At 45.9% G+C, this 19039-nt stretch overlaps 1 protein-coding gene and 1 long non-coding RNA gene across 3 annotated transcripts in view; both read left to right on the plus strand.

The window, feature by feature from the left end:
• The window catches only part of LOC119960841 (zinc finger protein 850-like), a 34831-nt gene extending 18356 nt beyond the window's left edge, over positions 1-16475 (plus strand). The window contains exons 3-4 of the mRNA XM_038788429.1: positions 7106-7389; positions 16249-16475. Coding sequence (XP_038644357.1) covers positions 7106-7389; positions 16249-16430 — 466 coding nt within the window. The 3' untranslated portion in view covers positions 16431-16475. The remainder of the gene's footprint in view (positions 1-7105; positions 7390-16248) is intronic.
• On the plus strand, positions 2507-6802 carry LOC119960853. Of its 2 annotated transcripts, none has more exons than XR_005459531.1 (3): positions 2507-2686; positions 3375-3481; positions 6676-6802. It is a non-coding gene; the product is annotated as an uncharacterized LOC119960853 (long non-coding RNA). The 2 variants fall into 2 exon arrangements; XR_005459532.1 differs by lacking the exon at positions 6676-6802 and adding an exon at positions 3977-4189.
• Positions 16476-19039: the final 2564 nt, after the last annotated feature.

The following is a 19039-nucleotide window of genomic DNA, read 5'->3' on the forward strand; positions in this document are numbered from 1 at the left end:
AACAAAGTTGATTTATTTCACATTTATTCAGAATAATAAACCTCATCAGCAGATTAAGACAATCAGAGTGAACATTATTCAGTCCTGGACATGATTAACAGCATCTTTCCAAGAGCCGATGCAGACTTGATGGGCCGAATGGCCTCCTTCTGCACTGTAAATTCTATGAAAATCAATAAGGGCATAATCTAATCCTTGTAGTCGCTTGTGAACTTGTTGGTGTTAGCTTGTGGGATGAGTGAGTAAACCCCTTTCCACAGACATTGCAGTTGAATGGCCACTCCCAGTGTGAACTCGATGGTGTTTCAGAAGATAAGATAAATGAGAAAATTCCTTCCCACATATGGAGCAAGTGAACGGTCTCTCCCCAGTGTGAACTCGCTGGTGATTCAATAGGTTGGATGACTGACTGAATCCCTTCCCACACACTGAGCAAGTGAATGGCCTCTCCTCACTGTGAACCTACTGATGTGTCAGAATGTTGTATGAACGTGTGAATCACTTCCCACATTCAGAGCAGGTGAACGATCTGTCCCCTGTATGAAGTTGCTGGAGTGTCAGAAGGTTGGATGAATTAATGAATCCTTTCCCACACACAGAGCAGGTGAATGGTCTCTCCCCAATGTGATCATATTGGCGTGTTACTAAATCCTTGTTGTTTTTAAAGCTCTTCTCACAGTCAGGACAGTTAAAATTTTTGTTATCAGAGTGAACAAGTTGATGTGCCTGCAGGTGGGATGACTGAATGAATCCTTCCCCACACACAGAGCAAGTAAATGGTCTCTTTCCAGTGTGAATACATTGATGTGTCAGCAGATCCTTTTTACATTTAAAACTCTTTTCACAGTCAGGACATGTAAATGGTCCCTTATCAGTATGACCAAGTGAATCCCTTCCCACACACCGGGCAGGTGAATGGTCTCTCCTAAGTGTGAACTCGCAGGTGTGTTCGAAGGTTGTGTGAATGGGTGAATCCCTTCCCACAAATGGAGCAGATGAACGGTCTCTCCCCAGTGTGACTGCGCCGATGAACCTCCAGTTGTGATGGTAACTGAATCCCTTCCCACAGTCCACCCATTTCCACGGTTTCTCCATGGTGAGGGGTCTTTATGTCTCTCCTGCCTGTGCCTTGTCGACACACGCAACAGAAGTATAGTTTCTCCCGGCTGTGAATGGTGTGATTTTCTTTCAGGCTGTGTAACTAGTTGAAGCTCTTTTCACAGTCAGTGCAATGAAACACTCTCATTCGGGTGTGTGTGTGTGTCTCGGTGCTTTTCCAGTCACACTGATCTTTGCAATTTTTTTCCTTAAACGGAAGAGACAAACATTTCTCCTTCCAAATTCAAAGACTGATCATATGCAGCTCCTAATGAAAAGAGTGGCTGTCAAATTTCGATGTGTTGTTTGTTTTGAGTTTTCTGTCGGCCAATCCTCCACTTCTAATATCCTGTAAAAGGAGTTTACAAAAGCCATCACTGTCAGTCCAGGATAGAAGTTCTGAACAGACAATTCTAGTTTCTCTGGAACATTTTTTCCTCTCTCAGGGGCAGCAGGGTAGCATGGTGGTTAGCATAAATGCTTCACAGCTCCAGGGTCCCAGGTTCGATTCCCGGCTGGGTCACTGTCTGTGTGGAGTCTGCACGTCCTCCCCCTGTGTGCGTGGGTTTCCTCCGGGTGCTCCGGTTTCCTCCCACAGACCAAAGATGTGCAGGATTGGCCATGCTAAATTGCCCGTAGTGTCCTAATAAAAGTAAGGTTAAGGGGGGGTTGTTGGGTTACGGGTATAGGGTGGATACGTGAGTTTGAGTAGGGTGATCATGGCTCGGCACAACATTGAGGGCCGAAGGGCCTGTTCTGTGCTGTACTGTTCTATGTTCTATGTTCTTGTTCCCCCAAAGTTGTAAATCCCCGTCCCACACACTCTCCCTCTCCCTGGGCTGAAATCCAAACCCATCTCACCATCTCTTTTCTCCACTCCCAGTTTTCTCCCTCCCTCTCCTCTGCCTGGGTTCAGTTCTCCAGCTCCTGTCTGCAAACTGACAATAAAACCAATGGGTCTTATTGGGGGGTTTGGGTCTCACCATTGTCCCCGCTCGCGGCGGCTCTCATTCAGCCTCTGGGAGCCGCACACACTCTCACTGCGGCTGCGCTGAGCCCGGAGCAGCACCGCGCCTGCTCCGCACAGAGAGGCGACTTCCGGAGGCGGGGCATACTAGCGCTAGCGCGTTCTGACTCCTGTGTTGGAGATAGGGCGTATTCAGCCATGCCCGGCATTCCGGGTAGCCTTATCCGCCATTATTCCACTCAGTTCCTCAGTGTGATAAATTGGTTCCGGCAATTTTGATCCAGTTCGGTGTTTGTACCGAATGGGGCGGCGGCATCGATGTTTTTCTGTCTGGTCGGCCCCTGTTAACGACTGTCATCTGTTGAGGGGCGATAGGCAGCAGGGCGCATGCGCGGCCGTCATCTTTCTGACCAGAAATGTGCAGCAGGGCGCATGCGCATCATCCAGGAACCGGAAGCCAGAAGAGAGAATCTCCTGAATTTCTGTCCTGGACTGAGAGTGAAATTCTTTCGGAAACTCCTTTAGAAAGAGGAGGATTCACTGACGGGAACTTCAAACCAAACATCACATCATCCTCTGACTGAGTTACTCGATTCATCAGGACCTGAATATCATTGGGAGGTAAAATGGTTTGTTCTGTCTGGACAAAGATTTCAGATATCAGAGTGACTGGGAAACTTTTAATGACCATTCCAGGTTAAATTTGAGACTAATTACACCGATCACATTGGGGAAGATAAATAAGTTGCTGTTGTACTCTTTGTCGGGGTGATGTTTCAATGAGTGGGAGGAGCTTGTTCCCCATTGTTCAGATTGGAGACAACTTGTCCATCAAACTGGATTAGTCTTTGAGTCCCAATGTCTTATTGATAATGCAAAGCGGTGGCAGAGATGGAAAGAAAAGGAAGCCAATCCAGCTCTCCGGATTTCACTGTCTCATTGGACATCCTGCCCCACAAAGCTCTGTGACTCTGTTCAGCCACATGAAACCCCCGGGTAGAAATTCACAACCCTGAGTCAACATCACCCTCAAATTAGGGGACTGCTGATGACAAGAGGGTCAGTGTGCAGCGGAGGAAGGGAGGGGGGGGGGGGGGGGGCAGAGCTGTCATCCTGGACCAGGGAGCAGGAGGGGAGAATGTTGTGAATTTCTATCCTGGACTGACAGTGATTAATTTTGGAAACTCCTTTTACAGGGGGTTATTAGGGGAGGATTTACACACAGCAAATTCAAACCTGGAGAAATATTTATCTTTCCTGAAGTTTATTTCTGGACTTACAGTGATGCCTTTGCAAACTTCTTTCACAGGCACTTAGAAAGGGATTCGGAGGCAGGAAATTCACAACCAATCCTCACATCAAATTCTGACAGCACCATTCGGATTATCAGGACCTGGAGATTATCGACCTTTGTGTGTAAGCATTGAGTTCCATATCATTATCACTCACTGTGTAAAATTTCTTCCTCATATCCTCCCTGTAGATCTTACTCACAATCTTAAATGTATGTCCCATAATTCTTTTACAATCTACTGATGGGAACAGATTGATTTATCTTTTTTCCGGGTTTGCTGTTGTCGTTTCCGGTGCCTGGGTCATGCCAGATGGTCCGTCCAGATTCCACTCCGTTATTGTGTATTTATAGCGGTTGAAGGGGCTTGGACCAGTCCATTTCCAGATCCAGTACACAAGTGAAGTCTCCGCCAAGCATTGATTGATGTGTATCCAGGTCTGGGATGGATCCCAACAATATTTTTTTACAAATGCCATATTGTCCCAGTTAGGGACTTAGCCATTCACCAGCACCACTAATGCACCTGCCAATGACCCACTGACCACCACGTATCTCCCATTAGTGTCCGCAATGATCCTGGTGACTGAAGACTGAAAGAGTGACTGTTTATTGATTAGAATTGCAGCACCTCGAACCCTATGTCAAAGCCCGAATGAAACAGTTGGCTCATCCTTCCGCAGTCTGGTCTGATCTCTAACCCACAATGAATCTCCTGCAAGAACACTACACCAGCATTTAGATTCTTTAGGTGAGTGACAACCCTTGACCTTCACTGGTCCACCCAATCCCCTTGCGTTCCAGGTGAGCAGTTGAATCAATGGTCTCTGTACCAGCCCCCATCACGGAATCAGCCATTTCCACCGTGTGACGAGTCCCCAGCTCACATGAAAAATGAAATGAAAATCGTTTATTGTCACAAGCAGGCTTCAAATGAAGTTACTGTGAAAAGCCCCTAGTTGCCACATACTGGCACCTGTTCGGGGAGGCTGGTACCGGAATTGAACCCGCGCTGCTGGCCTTGTTCTTGCTTTAAAAGCCAGTTATTGGCCACGGTCTTGCTTTAAAAGCCAGTTATTTAGCCCTGTGCTAAACCAGCCCCTATTTACACGGTTTCAGCATGCTGCTGGTGTCCTTGTCCCTCTCCACGTTTGACGATCAGTTGAATAATAAATAATAAACATTATTAGTGTCACAAAAAGGCTTACATTAACACTGCAATGGTTACTGAGAAAATCCCTTAGTCACTGCACTCCGGCGCCTGTTCGGGTACTTGGAGGGAGAATTCAGAATGTCCAAATCACCAAACAAGCACGATTTTTGGGACTTGTGGGAGGAAACAGGAACACCCGGAGGAAACCCACACAGACACGGGGAGAACGTGCAGACTCCGCACAGACAGTGACCCAAACCGGGAATCGAACCCGACTCCCTGGCGCTGAGAATCAACAATGTTACCCACTGTGCTATCGTGGCAACCTTGTCTCCACAGAGAGCATGTGTACGGTCTCTCCCCGCTCTGAATGGAGTGGTGTTTTTCAGACTGCGTAACTGGTTAAAGCTCTTTCCACAGTCAGTTCACTGGAACACTCATTCAAGTCGAGTGTGTGTGTATCGGGTTTTCTTACAGTCACACTGATCTTGGAAAATCTTTCCCTACGGACAGACCAGACAAACATTTCTTCTTCCACATTCACAGGTCAATGATATTCGCGTCCTGTTGGATGGAGTGACTCTGTTAAATCTTGATGTGAAGTTTGATTTGAGTCTCCATCTGTAAATCCTCCCCTTCTAACCCCCTATAAAAGGAGTTTACAAAAGCCATCACTGTCAGTCCAGGATAGAAATTCTGAACAGGCAATTCCAGTTTCTCTGGAAAATGTTTTCCTCTCTTGTTCCCCAAAGCTGTAAATCCCCGTCCCACACACTCTCCCTCCTCCCTCGGCTGAAATCCAAACCCATCTACCGTTTCTTTTTTTTAAAATTTAGAGTACCCAATTCATTTTTTCCAATTCAGGGGCAATTTAGTGTGGCCAATCCACCTACCCTGCACATCTTTAGGTTGTGGGAAGAAACCCTCGCAAACACGGGGAAAATGAGCAAACTGCACACGGACAGTGACCCAGAGCCGGGATGGAACCTGGGACCTCGGCGCCATGAGGCAATAGTGCTAACTACTGTGCCACCATGCTGCCCTTCTGCACCATTTCTTTCCTCTACTCCCAGTTTTCTCCCTCCCTCTCCTCTGCCTGGGTTCAGTTCTCCAGTTCCTGTCTGCAGACTGACAATAAAATCAATGGGCCTAATTGAGGGTTTGGGACCTCCAGCGGGTTTTTGTGAATCCTCCCCGCCCACCTGCCAGGGTTTCCTTCCTTGCCATCGGAGAGACCTCTGATTTATTGTTCTCCCTTGTGGTCCAGGTCTCTCCCTCAGCTTGACATATTTATTTGTCTGGAGAAAAGGATGGTCTCTTTCCTAATGTTCACAATTAAATGTGTAGGTTCCCCAAGAGATGGCTGACATTTCAGGGCAATTAAATGAATAATGGACAGAGATATGTTACATGGTACAGATTAGATATATTATTTACGGTTCTGTAATAAGTTATATTTATTATTATTTCTCGCCTTGCAATATAAGACTGTAGCTACATTATAGATTTCCAGTCATCTCTTCCCTCAGAGGGTTGATAGTCTTTAGACTTCTCTTCCACAGGGACCAGTTGTATCTGGGGGTCATTGAATATATTGAAGCACAAGTTAGACAGATGTTTTATTAGCAATGGAGTTAAGGGTTATGGGGAACAGGTAGGAAAATAGAGATAAAGATGAGATGAGGAGGGATCTCTTCACTCGAGCATGTGGTGAAGCTTTGGAATTCTCTACCCCAGAGGAATGTGCAGCCTCAGTCATCAGGTATGTTCAAGACAAATATTGACAGGTTTCTAGATATTGAAGGATATGGGGATCGTGTGGGAGAATGGTGCTGAGGTAGATCGGCCAAGGATCTCATTAAATGGTTGTGCAGACTCAGTGGGCTGAATGGCCTACTCTTACTCGCATTCTAATCTCTGTGTCCTGGTCAGGAAGCAGTGAGCTGAGCTTGCATCTGTCGATCAACATGAACCAGCACCTTCAGGAGAATTGGGAGGGTGAATATTAGATACAGCATAGTGAGAATGGAGGGAGATTGTGTGGGACGGAGATTTACAGCTTTTGGAGAACAAGAGAGGAAATAATGTTCCAGAGGAACTAGAATTGGCTGTTCTGAAATTTCATCGTGTACTAACAATGATGACTTTTGCAAATTGTTTTTAAAGGAAATTGGAAGAGGAGGAATTATGGACAGAAATCTCAAACTGCACATCTTGTTGTGACAAACACACTCAATTCCTTCTGATCTGAATACTATTGTGAGAAGGAGAAATGTTTGTCCGATCTGTCGGCTTCTAAAGGTTTCAAACATCAGTGTGACGGGAAAAGCACCGAGACCCACACAACACACACCCGAGTGAGAGAGTTCCAGTGAACTGACTGGAAATAGCTTCAACCAGTTACACAGCCTGAAAAAACATCACACCATTCTCTGTTGGGAGAGACAGTGCACATGTTCTGTGTGTAGACAAGGCTTCCACTGACTGTCCAATCTGGAGAGACACGGCGAGACCCAAAACATGGAGAAACAATGGAATGTGCTGACTGTGGGAAGGGATTCAGAACCCCATCGAAGCTGGAGTATCATCGACGCAGTCACAATGGGGAGAGGCCGTTCACCTGCTCTCAGTGTGAGAAGGGATTCACTCAGTTGTCTCACCTGAAGACACATCAGCGAGTTCACACCGAGGAGAGGCCGTTCACCTGCTCTCAGTGTGGGAAGGGATTTATTGATCCATCCATCCTGCAGAGACATCAGCGAGTTCACACTGGGGAGAAGCCATTCACCTGCTCCCTCTGTGGGAATGGATTCACACAGTTATCCAGTCTGCAGACACACCAGCGAGTTCACACTGGGGAAAAGCCATTCACCTGCTCTTAGTGTGGGAAGGGATTACATAGAAAATAGGAGCAGGAAGAGATAATTTGGCCCTTTGCACCTGCTCTGCCATTCATTATGATCATAGTTTATCATCCAACTCCACAGCCTAATCCCGATTTCCCCTCCATATCCTTTGATCCCCTTTGCCCTCAGTGCTGTATCTAACTGCTTCTTGAAAATATGCAAGGTATTGGCCTCAACTATTTCCTGTGGTAACAAATCCCACAGACTCACCACTCTCTGGGTGAAGAAATGTTTCCTCATCTCTGTCTAAATGGTCCACCCCGTATCCTCAGACTGTGACCTCTGGTTCTGTACACTCCCACCATCGGGAAAATCTTTCCTGCATCTACCCAATCAAATCCTGTTAGAATATTGTAGGTTTCTATAAGATGCCCCATTCTTCTGAACTCCAGTGAATACAATCCTAACTGATTCAATCTCTCATACGTCAGTCCCACCATCCCAGGAATCAGTCTGGTAAACCTTCGCTGCACTCCCTCTAGAGCAAGAACATCCTTCCTCAGATAAGGAGACCAAAACTGCTCACAATATTCCAGCTATGGCCTCGCCAAGGCCCTGTATAGAACAAAGAATAATACAGCACAGGAACAGGCCCTTCGGCCCTCCAAACCTGCGCCGATCACGTGTTCTATCTGGACCAACCGCCTGTATCCTTCTATACCCCGTGTGTTCATGTGCCTATCCAGATAAGTCTTAAAGGTCGCTAACGTATCTGCCTCAACCACCTCACTTGGCAGTGCATTCCAGGCCACCACCACCCCTTGTGTAAAATACTCTTCCCCGCACATCTCCACTGAACCTTTCCACCCTCACCTTGAATTTGTGCCCCCTTGTAATTGCCATTTCTGCACTGTTCACTCTGTACCCCTAATAATTTTATAAACTTTTATCAGGTCACCCCTCCGCCTCCATCTCTCTCGGGAAAACAATTCTGTTTATTCAATCTCTCCTCGTAGCTAATCCCCTCCATACCAGGCAACATCCTGGTAAACCTTTTCTGTACTCTGTCCAAAGCCTCCACGTCCTTCTGGTAGTGCAGTGACCAGAATTGGGACACAGTATTCCAAATGTGGCCTATCCAACATTCTATGTAATTGTAACATAATTTTTGAGTTTTTATCCTCAATACCCCGTCCTATGAAGGCAAGCATGCTGTCTGCTTTCTTCACCACCATTTCCACCTGTGCTGCCACTTTTAAGTATCTGTGGACCTGCACGCCCAGGTCTCTCTGTGTCTCGATGCTCCTGATGGTCAGCATCTCCACATCATGAGTGTTAACATAGAACATAGAACGATACAGCGCAGTACAGGCCCTTCGGCCCTCGATGTTGCACCGACATGGAAAAAAAAAACTAAAGGCCATCTAACCTACACTATGCCCTTATCATCCATATGCTTATCCAATAAATTTTTAAATGCCCTCAATGTTGGCGAGTTCACTACTGTTGCAGGTAGGGCATTCCACGGCCTCACCACTCTTTGCGTAAAAAACCCACCTCTGACCTCTGTCCTATATCTATTACCCCTCAATTTAAGGCTATGTCCCCTCGTGCTAGCCACCTCCATCCGCGGGAGAAGGCTCTCGCTGTCCACCCTATCTAACCCTCTGATCATTTTGTATGCCTCTATTAAGTCACCTCTTAACCTTCTTCTCTCTAACGAAAACAACCTCAAGTCCATCAGCCTTTCCTCATAAGATTTTCCCTCCATACCAGGCAACATCCTGGTAAATCTCCTCTGCACCCGTTCCAAAGCTTCCACGTCCTTCCTATAATGAGGCGACCAGAACTGTACGCAATACTCCAAATGCGGCCGTACCAGAGTTTGGTACAGCTGCATCATGACCTCATGGCTCCGAACTCAATCCCTCTACCAATAAAGGCCAACACACCATAGGCCTTCTTCACAACCCTATCAACCTGGGTGGCAACTTTCAGGGATCTATGTACATGGACACCGAGATCCCTCTGCTCATCCACACTACCAAGAATTTTACCATTAGCCAAATATTCCGCATTCCTGTTATTCTTTCCAAAGTGAATCACCTCACACTTCTCCACATTAAACTCCATTTGCCACCTCTCAGCCCAGCTCTGCAGCTTATCTATGTCCCTCTGTAACCTGCAACATCCTTCCGCACTGTCTACAACTCCACCGACTTTAGTGTCGTCTGCAAATTTACTCACCCATCCTTCTGCGCCCTCCTCTAGGTCATTTATAAAAATGACAAACAGCAACGGCCCCAGAACAGATCCTTGTGGTACGCCACTCGTAACTGAACTCCATTCTGAACATTTCCCATCAACTACCACTCTCTGTCTTCTTTCAACTAGCCAATTTCTGATCCACATCTCTAAATCACCCTCAATCCCCAGCCTCCGTATTTTCTGCAATAGCCGACCGTGGGGAACCTTATCAAACGCTTTACTGAAATCCATATACACCACATCAACTGCTCTACCCTCGTCTACCTGTTCAGTCACCTTCTCAAAGAACTCGATAAGGTTTGTGAGGCATGACCTACCCTTCACAAAACCATGCTGACTATCCCTAATCATATTATTCCTATCTAGATGATTATAAATCGTATCTTTTATAATCCTCTCCAAGACTTTACCCACCACAGACGTTAGGCTCACCGGCCTATAGTTACCGGGGTTATCTCTACTCCCCTTCTTGAACAAAGGGACCACATTTGCTATCCTCCAGTCCTCTGGCACTATTCCTGTAGCCAATGATGACCTAAAAATCAAAGCCAAAGGCTCAGCAATCTCTTCCCTGGCTTCCCAGAGAATCCTAGGATAAATCCCATCCGGCCCCGGGGACTTATCTATTTTCACCTTGTCCAGAATTGCCAACACTTCTTCCCTACACACCTCAATGCCATCTATTCTAATAGCCTGGGTCTCAGCATTCTCCTCCTCAATATTATCTTTTTCTTGAGTGAATACTGACGAAAAGTATTCATTTAGTATCTCGCTTATCTCCTCAGCCTCCACACACAACTTCCCACCACTGTCCTTGACTGGCCCTACTCTTACCCTAGTCATTCTTTTATTCCTGACATACCTATAGAAAGCTTTTGGGTTTTCCTTGATCCTACCTAATTAATCCTACTTAAATGCTCTCAGCTCTGTATATTATGAATCTTTGTTGGACCTTATCCAGTGCCTCTATTTTCTTTTTCTAAATGGAGATCACCAATGTTGTCAGTGCTCCCAGTGTAGTCTAACCCTGGTTCTAAACAAGTTGAAAATTTCCTCCGTGCTTTTCAATTCTACCCCTTTAGAATGGAACCCTAGATATGGGCCCCACATTTTAGGAAATATGTGAAATTCTAAGTTAGGGTGTAGAGGACATTTACGAGAATGGCACCAGAGATGAGGGACTCCAGTTAGTTGGAGTGACTGGAGCAGCTGAATTTCTCTCCTGAGATCACAGCATCTGGAGGGTCGGGAATGGGGCCATTCAGCCCTTTGAGACCATGTCGGCTCCCTGTGGAGGAAGTCAGTCTGTCCATTGCTCTGTTCTATCCCCGAATCCCTGTGGGTTTATTTCTCTCAGTGCCCGTCCAATTTCCTATTGAAATCCTTCCGTCATCTCTGCATCTCCTACTCTCATAGGCAGTAGGTTCCAGGTCGTTACCACTCGCTTTCAATGTACACAAGGCTGCTAGAGCACAGAGGAGTCTATTTGGCCCATTTTCCCCGTGCCAGCTCTTTGTACAGCGACCCATTTAATCCGAGTTCTACTATTTTGTTTTATTTTTCACAATGTATCAAATTCCCTTTTGGAAGTTACAGTGCAATGAGATTCCAGGACCATTTATAGACAGTGCATTCCAAATCACAACAACAGTAGCATTGTGGATAGCACAATTGCTTCACAGCTCCAGGGTCCCAGGTTCGATTCTGGCTTGGGTCACTGTCTGTGTGGAGTCTGCACATCCTCCCCGTGTGTCCGTGGGTTTCCTCCGGGAGCTCAGGTTTCCTTCCACAGTCCAAAGATGTGTGGGTTAGGTGGATTGGCCATGCTAAATTGCCCTTAGTGTCCAAAATTGCCCTTGGTGTTGGGTGGGGTTACTGGGTTATGGAGATAGGGTGGAGGTGTTGACCTTGGGTAGGGATGCTCTTTCCAAGAGCTGGTGCAGACTTCATGGGCCGAATGGCCTCCTTCTGCAGTGTAAATTCTATGAACTCGCTGTGTTTTACAACAAATAATTGCATATGGTGTGTCGTAGTTTCACAGAGTATTAAAAATGGTGTTAACACCGTGGTTATTACACAAAATTAAGACTCCAAACTTTATCAATGATTCTGGTGAGGTCCCTGAGTGTAATATATCCTAATTTGCGAACAATTAGAACAAATGTACATTTTTATAAAACCTCACACCCACTTGACCTTCTAAAGTGTTCTAAAGCCAATGGAGTACTTTTGAAACATATTCACTGTTGTAATGTAGAAAGCTGTAAGTACACATGAATAATCACATTTAGTTTTAAAATTGTTATTTTCATAGTGTATTCACTGTCATTAGTAACAAGGTTAAGGAAGCCCTTTTATACCTCAAACATGTGGCTTCCTGCAGCTATTTCACCTTCTGTACCTTTTCTATATTAACTATGTATTGATTTCATAGCAAAAAACAACGATTAAATAATGATTATTCTGCAGTGTACCTTGATTATCATTAGTGAATTGGTGTATTCGGTAATTATATTAGAAACACTAGATCTTTGTTTTTAAAAAAACATTATCAACCTGAAACTGCAGAGCTATCCGAATTTGTTTGAAAAAATAAATTTGTTTATCATTTCGTGAAGTTACAAGACATCATATTCTGCCAAGACTATGTTGGCTAGGCAGTTGTGTAATGGTATTGTTACTGGGCTAGTAATCCAGAGACCCAGGTAAATGCTCTGGGTATCTGGGATCGAATCTGGCTACGACAGATACTGAAATTGAATAAAAGTCTCAAATTAAAAGTCTCATGATTGTTGGAAAAACCTGTCTGGGTCACAAATTCCTTTCGGAAATCTGCTCTCCTGATGTGGCCTGGCCTACATGTGACTCCAGATCCACAGCAATGTTGTGGTTGACTTGAACGTGTCCCCTGAAATAGCCTCACAAGACACACAGTTCAAGAGCAATTGGAATGAGCAGTAAATGCTGGTCCAGCCAGTGGCCCCCACCTCCCATGAATGAATACTTTTTAAGGTGGCTCTTTGTTCAATCTGAAGACTAGTAAGAAACTGTCTCTTTGATTGGATTTGATTTATTGTCACGTGTACCGAGGTACAGTGAAATGTATGGTTCTGCATACAGTCTAGACCGTTCCATACATGAAAAAAAAGTGCGGGTCTTGGCAGTTTGCTCCAGTTCACAAAAGAATTTAATGGCTTTGTAGACGCAGATTAATATTTTAATCACCGCCAAAGCATATTGAATGGTAATGTGTACTCACATAGACAGAAATGAATTGGAGGAAATAGCAGAGATTTAACTGGACCACCTTTTTGAAAGATTCGGCCTTAATGATGGAGAAACAGGAAAAGCCACTCGGGGAGATGAGGAAATCCAGGCTCAGTGCGGATTTGCTGTCACCCCTCCTTTCTTATACATGAACGGTATTTAGGCTGCAGAATGTTTCACACCAAAATACAGGGGTCACATATCGGCGGCATAATTCTCATTTCTCTTCCATTTGACTATATTTGACTTTGTTCAAAATCTGGGGGGGGGGGGGTCAATTTAGCGTGGCCAATCCACCTAACTCACACATCTTTGAGTTGTGTGGGTGAAACCCACACAGACACGGGGAGAATGTGCAAACTCCACACTGACAGTGACCCAGGGCCGGGATTCGAACCCAGGTCCTCAGCGCTGTAGGCTGCAATGCTAACCACTGTGCCACATGCCACCCTAAATGCTTCCCATTTATGATGTGGCGATGCCGGTGTTGGACTGGGGCGGGCACGGTAACGTGTCTTCCAACACCAGGTTAAACTCCAACAGGTTTGTTTCGAATCACTAGCTTTCGGAGCGCAGCTCCTTCCACAGGTAAATGAAGAGGTGGGTTCCACAAACACATATGTAGAAAAATTCAATGATGCGAGATGATACTCTTTTAAAAAAAAATAATTTTCATTGGAATTTTTTGAAAAATATATATCAACAAAACAATAATAATAATAATAAACACCCCCCGGCATCCGTCACAACGCATATAACAAACCCCCCCATCCCCCCCAAACCCAATAAACAACAAAATAAATTAACAATAAGCAAATTAACTCCTAAAGAACCCTTGTACCTACCCCCTCAGGGCGAATTTGACCCTCTCCAGCTGAATGAATCCCGCCATGTCATTGATCCAGGTCTCCACGCTCGGAGGTCTCGCATCTTTCCACTGCAGCAAGATCCTCCGCCGGGCTACTAGGGACACAAAGGCCAAAACATCGGCCTCTTTCGCCTCCTGCACTCCCGGCTCCACCCCAACCCCAAATATCGTGAGTCCCCAGCCTGGCTTAACCCTGGATCCCACCACCCTCGACACCGTCCTCGCCACCCCGTTCCAGAACTCCTCCAGTGCCGGGCATGCCCAGAACATATGGGCATGGATCGCTGGACTCCCCAAACACCTGACGCACCTATCTTTGTCCCCAAAGAACCTACTCATACTAGATCCGGACATGTGGGCCCGGTGCAGCACCTTGAACTGGATGAGACTAAGCCTCGCACATGAAGAGGAGGAGTTCACCCTCTCCAGGGCGTCCGCCCATGTCCCCTCCTCAATCTGCTCCCCCAGCTCCACCTCCCACTTAGCCTTCAGCTCCTCTACCAACGCCTCCCCCACCTCCTGCATTACCTGGGAGATGTCAGACACTTTCCCATCCCCAACCCACACCCCCGAAAGCACCCTATCCCTTACCTCCCGCGGGGGCAGCAAAGGGAACCCCTCCACCTGTCGCCTAGCAAACGCCTTGACCTGAAGGTACCTGAACATGTTCCCCGGGGGGAGCTCACACTTCTCCTCCAGTTCACCAAGGCTTGCGAACCTCCCGTCAATAAACAGGTCTCCCAACTTCCTAATGCCCGCCCTGTGCCACCCCAGGAACCTGCCCTCCATGTTCCCTGGGACAAACTGGTGGTTCCCCTGCAGCGGGGCCTCCACCGGGCCCCCCACTTGAGACCCAATGAGACAACCAGTGAACCGGAACAGCAGACCGAGAGATCTGTGGGATTGGAAGAGCCAGCCAACAGGAAGGACTGGAAAACCCGACCCATTGAAACAATCCGATCAGCTGATTCTGCTGCTCCTCTTCCACAAAACCACTCAGTAAAACTGCCTCGAAAGTCCTTTTTTGTCCAAATTCTGAACTCACATCTTTCCCCTCTTCCTGCTGTCTCCCATCATGCTCTCTCAGAGCTCATCTTGTCTCTGATACTTATCCTTTGCTCCTTTGTCTCGATTCTCATTATACTGTTGAACATCCAACTTCCACATGTTTCCACGGTGTCTCCATGGAGTCAGTGTCTTTGTGCATTTCCTCTTTAGACAATCAAGGGAAGCTTCATCCTCACACAGAACACGTGTATGGTTTCCCTCACTTAGTGAATGGTGTGGTGTTTCTTCAGGCTGTAACTGGTTAAAGCTCTTTCCACGTCAGTTCACTGGAACACACTCACTCGGGTGCGTGTGTGTCTCGGGGTTTTTCCAGTCACACTGATGTTTGAAATATTTTCCCACAAACAAAACAAACATTTTTCATTCCACATTCATAGTCTGAGGATATTCAGGTCCTGATCAATTAAGTGACACTGTCGGATCTTAATGCGATATTTGGTTTGTGTTTCCTGTCTGAAAATGCTCTCCTAATGCCCTGTAAAAGGAGTTTACAAAGGCCACACTATCAGTACAGGATAGAAATTCAGAACAGACAATTCCAGTTTCTGGGGAACATTTTTTCTCTCTTCTTTCGCCAAAGCTGTAACTCCCCGTCCCACACACTCTCCCTCCTGCCTGGGCTGAAAACCAAATAAAGTATTAGATCATTATTTTTGTACCTTTTTACCAAAGTTATATAATTAGAGTTAAGAAGCTTTATAAGTCACTTCATTCCCGTAACAGCCTCCCCGAACAGGTGCTGGAATGTGGCGACTAGGGACTTTTCACAGTAACTTCATTTGAAGCCTACTTGTGACAATAAGCAATTTTCATTTTCATTTCATTCCATTCATGACTTGTGACAGACTTTAATCTGAATCACCCTGACAGAGCAGACAGAATAACAGATGTTAACCTTGTGTCCAGAACTGACTGTGTGGAGATTTGATGAGCAATCGCAAAGGTCGTTTCTCCAAATCTTCCAGGGTTTCCTTCGTTCTTCCTCTCCCTCTTGAACTACGTTATACCGGATATCAGACTCAGGGCCCATTCTGGTTCTCTTCCTGTTTAATAAATAACTTCAATCAAATATGGAGAAGACTGAATCCACTGTTCGGTCCGTGCTCCAATCTCCATTCCTGACATACCGACTCTATCCCTCTCCCTGGCAACAGTCTGAGACTTCGCAAGTCTCTTTGTAAACTTGGTTTCACATTTGATCCCAATATGAGCTTCTGACCTCATAGAATTTACAGTGCAGAAGGAGGCCATTCGGCCCTTCGAACTGCACTGGCCCTTGGAAAGAGCACCCTACCTAAGCCCACACCCCCACCCTATCCCCGTATCCCTACCTAACCTTTTTGGACACTAAGGCAATTTAGCGTGGCCAGTCCACCTGATCTGCCCATCTTTAGACTCATGTCTGTACTGTCACTAAGACCACCTGTGGGAAAAGCTTCGGGCAGTTATCTGCACTCACTGCACACCAACGCACTCACACTGGAGAGAGACCTTTCACCTGCTCTGTGTGTGGGAAGGGATTCATGCAGTCAGCCAGCCTCATGTTACACCAGCGAATTCACACTGAGGAGAGGCCGTTCAGCTGCACTCACTGTGGAAAGTGATTCAGGCAATCTTCTGCCTCACTGCACACCAACATGTCCACACTGAGGAGAAGCCATTCAGCTGCTTGGTCTGTGGAAAGAGTTTCAAATCTTCATCTGATCTCAACGTACACAAGCGTGTTCACACTGGGGAGAGGCTGTTCATCTGCTCTGTGTATGGGAAGGGATTCACTCGGTCATCCAATCTGCGGACAGACCAGAGAGCTCACAAGTGACTGCAGGGAGTGGATTATGTTGTTAATGTTGCTGTTACTCACATCCAGCATTGTTAGTCTGATAATAATTGGTTTGTTTCTGGTGAAATTAACAACACAATAACATGGAACTGTAATGTTCTGGATATCACCCTGATTTTCGGGCTGTAATGTCCCTGTTTAAAACACCATCTGGGATCTTTCCCCTTCATTCAAGAACTCTCAACAGAAACTACTTTACAATTAAATTATTAACTTCTACTTGAATCATAAATTGCTCTTTGATGTAAAATCTACAATTCAGTGTCTGAAAGGCTGCACTGATGAACATCGCCAACTGTAACGTGCTGATTAATCCTTGCTGACAATTCTCTCTGACTCACATATTCTTCACATTGGGAGCTCCAATATATTATCACGGCACATTGAACAAAACAGGAAAGTATTTCACAGACAGGGCAGCACGGTAGCATTGTGGATAGCACAATTGCTTCACAGCTCCAGGGTCCCAGGTTCGATTCCGGCTTGGGTCACTGTCTGTGCGGAGTCTGCACATCCTCCCCGTGTGTGCGTGGGTTTCCTCCGGGTGCTCTGGTTTCCTCCCACAGTCCAAAGATGTGCTGGTTATGTGGATTGGACATGATAAATTGCCCTTAGTGTCCAAAATTGCCCTTAGTGTTGGGTGGGGTTGCTGGGATATGGAGATAGGGTGGAGGTGTTGACCTTGGGTAGGGTGCTCTTTCCAAGATCCGGTGCAGTCTTGATGGGCCGAATGGCCTCCTTCTGCACTGTAAATTCTATGATAATCTATGACATCAATAAAGCTTCATCAATCAACATTGATATGTATGAAGTATGGAAGTCACTGACTTGAATTATTTCTGACACAGCAGCAGCAACATTTGGTAAAGGTGGAACCCACAACACAGCCTGGTTTGAGAGCCACTCAGCAGAGATGAACCTGTCATTGAAGCAAAAAGCAAAGCCGACCTAATGTACAACATAGACCCAACAGCTAGAGCACTGCCTCACTAGAAAATAGCCAAGAAATTAGAAAAAGACAGGCAAATACAGTGTAAATGAACAAGGGATCAGCCGGCATCAAAAATTCCACACTGCCTATGACATTGTAAATCTCTGTGTTTTGTGTATGATGTGATTAATAGGACACTTGGTTCTGCTTTCACAAAAGTTGGTGTCCTGAAATCATCAGATTGTTAAGTTCCTACTGACAGAAGTAAACAGATGTCCCGCTCGATTGAACACAACAGTGAGCTGTACCCCTGTGAGATGGGCATCTCCCAGTCTCTGTTTGACTCTCCTGCAGCTTCCTGTCATGGTTGACTTGGACGAGGAACCCTCATCATTTGAACTGGAAAAGGCCATTGATTGCTGAGCAAGCAGAAAGACACATGGAAAGGATTAAATTCCAGCTGAACTGCTCACACACAGAAAGTCCCATCGACTGTTCCACCTTCATGATCTCCTCTTTTTCTGTGCTGACAGATCTACAGTCAACATGATCTTCTTCACACACCAGCTACAAGAGAAGAGAACAATTGGGATTTGATCTAAAGTGTGAGTGCTGAGAAAGTGAAATGTTCTAATTACTGAGTGAAAGTAAGCCTTTCAGTGTGAATCACAATTTACTGGGACAATTGGAAAAGGCACCAAAACGTTTCAATCTCTGAAGATAAACTTCAGCCTTGAAGTTATGTTTCGGAGTTCACAAGCTGTGGGAAGCTTTGTGAATGTTTCCTCTTCCCTTTTGTAAACAAGCAGAGAAGTTAATCCTTTCCCCTGACAGCACTGCAACAATTTGAAAGAAAGATTTTGACTTTCAAAGATTTGGCTTCATCCCATTTGTTGGGGTCATATTTCAGTCCATGGGAATCAATGCGGGTTGGATAGAAACTTTAAAGGTCCATTGACTGTGGGCGGGAATTTCCAGTGACGGGTTGGGGGGGGGGGGGGGGGGGGGGGCATGATCGGAAAATCCCACCTGTTACCTTTCAAGATAAAATTCTTGGGAATGGGAAATGTGGGAGCTACTCCGAGCTGATTGGAAATACGTGGACTTGTGCCTCTGACCCAAACACAACAGATTATGTGAATATTGAATGAAATTAAGTTTCTCCCGGGCTCCGGAATAAGATAGAATGATCATTAATGGGATGTCCCACTTAGAATAAAAGAGAAAAGCTACACGATCAAATAGGAATTGGAATAACTCAGCCTGGGGCAGGCAACTGGTTTCTCCCCAGTGTGAACTCGCTGGTGTAACAGAAAGCTGGATAACTGAGTAAATCCCTTCCAACACTCAGAGCAGGGGTACGGCCTCTCCCCGGTGTGAACCCGCTGGTGTGTCAGCAGATTTTCTTTACTTTTGCTCTTCTCACAGGCAGAACATTTAAA

This window comes from Scyliorhinus canicula, unplaced genomic scaffold (assembly GCF_902713615.1).
Source record: "Scyliorhinus canicula unplaced genomic scaffold, sScyCan1.1, whole genome shotgun sequence".
Taxonomy (NCBI): domain Eukaryota; kingdom Metazoa; phylum Chordata; class Chondrichthyes; order Carcharhiniformes; family Scyliorhinidae; genus Scyliorhinus; species Scyliorhinus canicula.